The following is a 6060-nucleotide window of genomic DNA, read 5'->3' as shown; positions in this document are numbered from 1 at the left end:
CCTTTCTCCACATCCTCTCCAACACATGTTGTTTCCTGTCTTGCTAATTTTGGCCATTCTAACTGGTGTCAGGTGGTATCTCAATGTGGTTTTAATCTGAATCTCCCTGATGGCTAGTGATGACGAACATTTTTTTCATGTGTCTGATAGCCATTTGTATGTCTTCATTGGAAAAGTGTCTGTTCATATCTTCTGCCCGTTTTTTTGATATGATTATCTGTTTTGTGTGTGTTGCGTTTGAGGAGTTCTTTATAGATTCTGGATATCGACCTTTTGTCTGTACTGTCATTTGCAAATATCTTCTCCCATTCCGTGGGTTGCCTCTTTGTTTTGTTTACTGTTTCCTTTGCTGTGCAGAAGCTTTTGATCTTGATGAAGTCCCAAAAGTTCATTTTCGCTTTTGTTTCCTTTGCCTTTGGAGACATATCTTGAAAGAAGTTGCTGTGGCTGATATCGAAGAGGTTACTGCCTATGTTCTCCTCTAGGATTCTGATGGATTCCTGTCTCACACAGACAGGAATCCATCAAAGCTATATCTTGAGGAGGAGTCATTACAATGAGTTTAGGCACTGTGACGCCCTGACTCTCTGATAATCCAAGAAATACAGTCCACTCCTCCCATTATTTGTAGACAAGTAACCCCAGTGATGAGTCTTCCCTCCTATTTCCTTATCAGTACTCCACCTGACACTAGAATGCATTTTTCCACTTTGACCAAAAGAGAGACAGACTTGGCACTGTAAAAGCCATCCTCAAAATATGATCATGGAAAAAGAGGAATTAAATCACTGATCATATTTTGAGGATTATTATCACCACGACAGTCTCTCTCTTTTTTGGGGGGGCAAAGTGGAAAAGTGCTACTGTCAGGTGGGGTGCTGATAAGGAAATAGGAGGAGACGCATCACTAGGTGAAACAGGTGATAGGAATTAAGGAGTGCACTTGTAATGAGCACTGGGTGATGTATGGAATTGCTGAATCACTGTATCATACACCAGAAACTAATGTAACACTATATGTTAACTATACTTGAAATGGGACACATGGAAAAAGTCAATAATAGAATATTATATGAAAGTTCCAACATATATAATACACAGAAAAATATGCAAATGCGTTTTCAGTGAATCACAATGCTTCAGAAAAAGGGAAATAATGCTTTTCTCAGATATTGGCATATTTAACCTAATAAACATAATTATTAACTTGTAACACTAATTGTTTCCTGGTAGGAAAAACAAGAATGCTCCTCGTGGTAACAGCTACTCAGCAGAGTATAAAAGGGGACAGAGGTGAGGAGACTTTCAAACTCAAGAAACCACTCTTGTGGAAACCCACTTATACCCACTTGTGGAACCCCACTCCTCCCACTGACACCATGGTCAATTCCTGTTGTGGCTCCGTCTGCTCAAACCAGAGCTGTGGCCAGGAGATCTGCTGCCGCCCCAGCTGCTGCCAGACCACCTGTTGCAGGACCACCTGCTGCCGCCCCAGCTGCTGTGTGTCCAGCTGCTGCCAGCCCTCCTGCTGTGGTTCCAGCTGCTGCAGGCCCAGCTGCTGCACCTCTAGCTGCTGCCGCCCCAGCTGCTGCCAGACCACCTGCTGCAGGACCACCTGCTGCCGCCCCAGCTGCTGTGTATCCAGCTGCTGCCAGCCCTCCTGCTGTGGTTCCAGCTGCTGCAGGCCCAGCTGCTGCACCTCTAGCTGCTGCCGCCCCACCTGCTGCCGCCCCAGCTGCTGCCAGACCACCTGCTGCAGGACCACCTGCTGCCGCCCCAGCTGCTGTGTGTCCAGCTGCTGCCAGCCCTCCTGCTGTGGTTCCAGCTGCTGCAGGCCCAGCTGCTGCACCTCTAGCTGCTGCCGCCCCACCTGCTGCCAGACCACCTGCTGTAGGACCACCTGCTGCCGCCCCAGCTGCTGTGTGTCCAGCTGCTGCCAGCCCTCCTGCTGTGGATCCAGCTGTGGTGGCTCCAGCTGCTGCAAGCCTAGCTGCTGCATTTCTAGCTGCTGCCGCCCCTCCTGCTGTGGCTCCAGCTGCGGTGGCTCCAGTTGCTGCCACCCCTCCTGCTGCTGCCCCTCCTGCTGCCTGCGCCCAGTCTGTGGCCAGGTCTCCTGCCACACCACTTGCTATCGCCCCACCTGTGTCATCTCCACCTGCCCCCGCCCCATGTGCTGTGCCTCCTCTTGCTGTTGAGCTCCCAGCCCTCTGACTACCATCTCTGCTTACCTCTGCCCCCCAGATATAGACTCTTTTTGTGTGGACCCTGTTTGTTTTGACCTTTAGGATACATGAAATGGGGTTAATGTTGCTCAACTGAGTTTGGTCTCATTATTCTAATGAGCCCATCAGTGTCCCACTGACACTATGAGCATATTTCTGGCCTCAGTCCAAATTCTACTTGTGGACCTCTCCCTTTCATCCAAATGTGAATTTTCTTACAATATACCAACTGTTGTACTGACCAATTCTCCCAAATTCTCCTTAATTTTGAGGCACCAACTCATCAAGCTCAAGGGGCTGAAGTTTGATTGCAGTATTTCTACATTACAGACTTTTATAGACTCTCTCAATTGTCCAGTGGATTCTCTTATAATTCTTAATCCCCAAATTTTCTTATGTTATAACTCTATGTCAAAATAAACCAACACTTCCCTGTACAAAAATTCAGTGTGATATACTCTTCTTTAAGATTTTCAATGCAGTCACTGGGTATTATATAAGACTGATGAGTCACTGACTTCTACCTCTGAAACCAAAAACACATTATATGTTAATTAATTGAATTTGGATTAAAAAATAAAACAAAATAGTAAAAAATTAAATTTAAAAAAAAGTTTTTAATGCAGCCTGGACAACTATATTTTACCTATACATGTAGAATAGACAACATAGCTTTGTCAATTTTTCAATAGAGGGAGAGCCCAATTTAGTCACAGCTTCAGTTTCACTGTCAGTCTCTTAAGTTCTTAGATAAAACAGATATTCTGGGAATTCATGGATAAAAATCGGAGAGAATTTTTTTTGGAAAACCTGTAAGAAATTAATGCTCCCTGGGACATCTATTCTGTACTACATATCTGTGAAAGCAGTTAATAGTAATTATAAGGAAAATGAAATTGAATGTAGCTGGGAGGAACTGATGATTTGGGGAAAACATAATGAAAGGCTGGGGTTGATAAAAAAAAAAAAAAGATAAATCAGATATTAAAGGACAGACGTAAGAGTCAGAGGTTTCACTGGCAACATAGAAATGGACTCTCTTAAAGGTTAAATAAAGTTAAGGACCAAGGCTAGGACTTCGTCAGAGGAGGAGCAGAGCTCCAGAGGTGGTTGTTCATTCAGCCTGGGTAGTTCTGCCATGCCAAGGTCAGGGCCTTAGTTGGGAGAGAAGGAGACCCTGAGATATGGATGGAGACATCTGGATTGAAGCACTTGAAGATCTTGGGTTCCCAAATTTCCCTGAACCCTCTGAGCTTGCAAAAGTGATCGATTTCCTTGTTGACATTTAGCGCCACCTCCATTCTTGAAGATGATACAGAAGCTTCGGTGTTAAAAAACAAGCAATACAAGTTCCCCTCACTAACTTCTCTCACCGCACTTTGTCACAGACCAATAACTATGGCTAAGTTACACAACTAACCCAGAGAATGGCTGAACGTGTTAATGGAAGACTATATCCCACAAGATCTAAAGTCTGCTTCACAGATAGTGGTATGGTTTTCCCTCAGGAGGCTCATATTGTCCAGTTGTCTCTCTCTCTCTCTCTCTCTCTCTCTCTTTTATGTTACCAGCTGTTGGTGATCATCACCTAGGACCATTATTTCATTTAGGCATAGCAAAATCATGATATTGCAATTCTATTGTTGCTCTGCCTGCCATTTATTAGCTGGGATAATTCCATACAGAGAAACTTGCCCACATCAACATTTAGTAATCCATATGTATAGGAAAGGCAAAATAAATGTTTGATTCTTCCCCTTTATTTACCAGTTTGCATACTCCAAGAGTGAGGTAAGAGTTTGTTGGTTTTTTTTAAATTTTGCATTAATATGAACTCATAGATTTCAATATACTTGATGGTGAATCAGTCCATTTCAGTTCATACCCCTCTATTGATTCTCAAATAAGCAACTTCAAGTTGGCCTCCAGGATCTAGTAATCTTCGAAAATTCTTCTTTTTCATACAATAGGATATTACAGACTTGTTTGTACACTTCCTTCCCCAGACTTATAATCAACAATTTCTCTGAGAACCGCCATTTCCTTTCAAGAGGAAACAGTATTTGAGACCATAAATTGAAATATGTAGGTGTTCATTACTAGTAAATCACTTTGTTTTAGCTTTTTCAACATTCACAACTAGAAAATATGTATTTAAATGGTAAACCATGTCATGAGTTTCTACTGAGAACTACAAGGCTTTTACTAAACCTCATATATCTTACTTATAACTCTCATTTCTCCTCTGCCAAAAATGTCTCAATGACACCAATGTATTTACTCATTTTCTTTATTCTATATTCTATATGTTCTATATATTCTATAGGTTTGTCCCACAGTCTCAGAATAACATTACCAATACTAACAACAACTAACAACAATATGGATATTGAAAACAAGACAGTTTTCTGGTTGTTTTATTTATTTTTGATCTTCATATTGTTGCTTTTTATGCCTGGATATACAGTTACATTCTTTTATTATTATTGTTGTTTTAATGGTTTTGAGATTCCAAAAACTTTAATTTTGTTTTATAACCATGTAAAATATTGACATGAGTCCAAAGTCAAACCTACAGAACAAGGTATATCCCAAGAATTTAGCTTTTATCCTCTGTTTCTCCACTCTATCTCCTCTACCTTCTCTGATACTTCCATTATTTTTTGTTTCTTCTCAATTTTATTAAGGTACAACTGACATACAAAAATTGCACTTACTTTTTTTTCTCAGTTTGATATTTTTTTAATTTATTTTTTCAGCGTAACAGTATTCATTGTTTTTGCACAACACCCAGTGCTCCATGCAATACGTGCCATCTCTATTACCCACAACCTGGTTCCCTCAACCTCCCACCCCTGCCCCTTCAAAACCCTCAGGTTGTCTTTCAGAGTCCATAGTCTCTTATGGTTCATCTCCCCTTCCAATTTCCCTCAACTTCCTTCTCTTCTCCATCTCCCAATGTCCTCCATGTCACCTGTACCCCTGGGGATAAAAATACATTATATGTTTATTAAAAAAAAAAAAAAAGAAAGGATGAATACCCAAATTTTGTAGCAACATGGACGGGACTGGAAGATATTATGCTGAGTGAAATAAGTCAAGCAGAGAGAGTCAAGTATCATATGGTTTCACTTATTTATCATAACAAATTGCACTTACTTTAAGCATATAATTTGATGTTTTGATATATACAGTTGAAATCAACACCACGTCAAGGTAATGAACATCTATCACCCCCTTTATAATTCCTTCCCATCCCCTACCCCCAGTCAACTACCAATCCACTGTCACTATAAATTTGTTTCCATTTTCTAGAATTTAATGGAATCCTACTATTGTGTACTCTACCTTGCCTTTTCATTCAGCATAATTATATTGAAATTCATGTTGTCATGTGCATCACTAGTTCATTTTTTTTCAGCTTATTTTTCTATATTTTCCAAGTTCATGTTTTACTTTAATCCATTCCTCTGTCTCTCCCCTGCACATGTGTGTGCCATGCTCTCTCAAAAATATGGAACACTTTGTGAATTTGTGTGTCTTCTTTGCACAGGGGCCATGCTAATCCTCTCTGCATTGTTCCAACTTTAGTATATGTGGCGCCCAAGTGAGCACTAGCGCATTTCTTTTTATGACTGAGAAGATTTCCACAGTATGGACACCTGACATTTGTTATCTGTTCACCGGCTGGTAGACACTTGAGTGGTTCCCAGATTTTTTACATTACAAATAGTCCCCATGAACATTTGTGAATAAGTCTTGGATATATCATTTTAACTTTTTTTTTTAAATTTTAATTCCAGTATAGTTAACATGCACTGTTATATTAGTTTCAGGT

The 6060-nt window shown here is 40.8% G+C and overlaps 1 protein-coding gene and 1 non-coding gene across 8 annotated transcripts; one reads left to right on the top strand and one right to left on the bottom strand.

The window, feature by feature from the left end:
• Window positions 1-1379: 1379 nt before the first annotated feature.
• LOC123929486 (keratin-associated protein 4-12-like) lies at window positions 1380-2195 on the top strand. 7 transcript variants are annotated; one of them, XM_045985194.1, is made up of 2 exons: window positions 1380-1504; window positions 1706-2195. In XM_045985194.1, exons 1-2 carry the CDS (start codon window positions 1380-1382, stop codon window positions 2193-2195), a joined length of 615 nt encoding a protein of 204 aa, XP_045841150.1. The 7 variants fall into 7 exon arrangements, with proteins under 7 accessions (XP_045841150.1, XP_045841147.1, XP_045841146.1 ...); XM_045985191.1 differs by having other exon boundaries at window positions 1556-2195; XM_045985190.1 differs by having other exon boundaries at window positions 1550-2195.
• Window positions 2196-5730: 3535 nt separating this feature from the next.
• Window positions 5731-5837, bottom strand: LOC123930324. The gene has a single exon (XR_006816044.1). It is a non-coding gene; the product is annotated as a U6 spliceosomal RNA (small nuclear RNA).
• Between the last annotated feature and the right edge of the window lie 223 nt (window positions 5838-6060).

The sequence above is a fragment of the Meles meles genome, chromosome 18 (genome assembly GCF_922984935.1).
Source record: "Meles meles chromosome 18, mMelMel3.1 paternal haplotype, whole genome shotgun sequence".
In the NCBI taxonomy this organism is placed as follows: Eukaryota; Metazoa; Chordata; class Mammalia; order Carnivora; family Mustelidae; genus Meles; species Meles meles.
This window is presented reverse-complemented; position numbering and strand designations above follow the sequence as displayed.

Bases quoted from the DNA above. Each gene is read 5' to 3' on its own strand.
- LOC123929486 (XM_045985190.1), top strand. From the start codon at position 1,380: ATGGTCAATTCCTGTTGTGGCTCCGTCTGCTCAAACCAGAGCTGTGGC. The intron at 1,505-1,549 runs GTCCAGCTGCTG...CAGCTGCTGCAG, and splicing joins TGCCGCCCCAGCTGCTGTGT to GCCCAGCTGCTGCACCTCTA.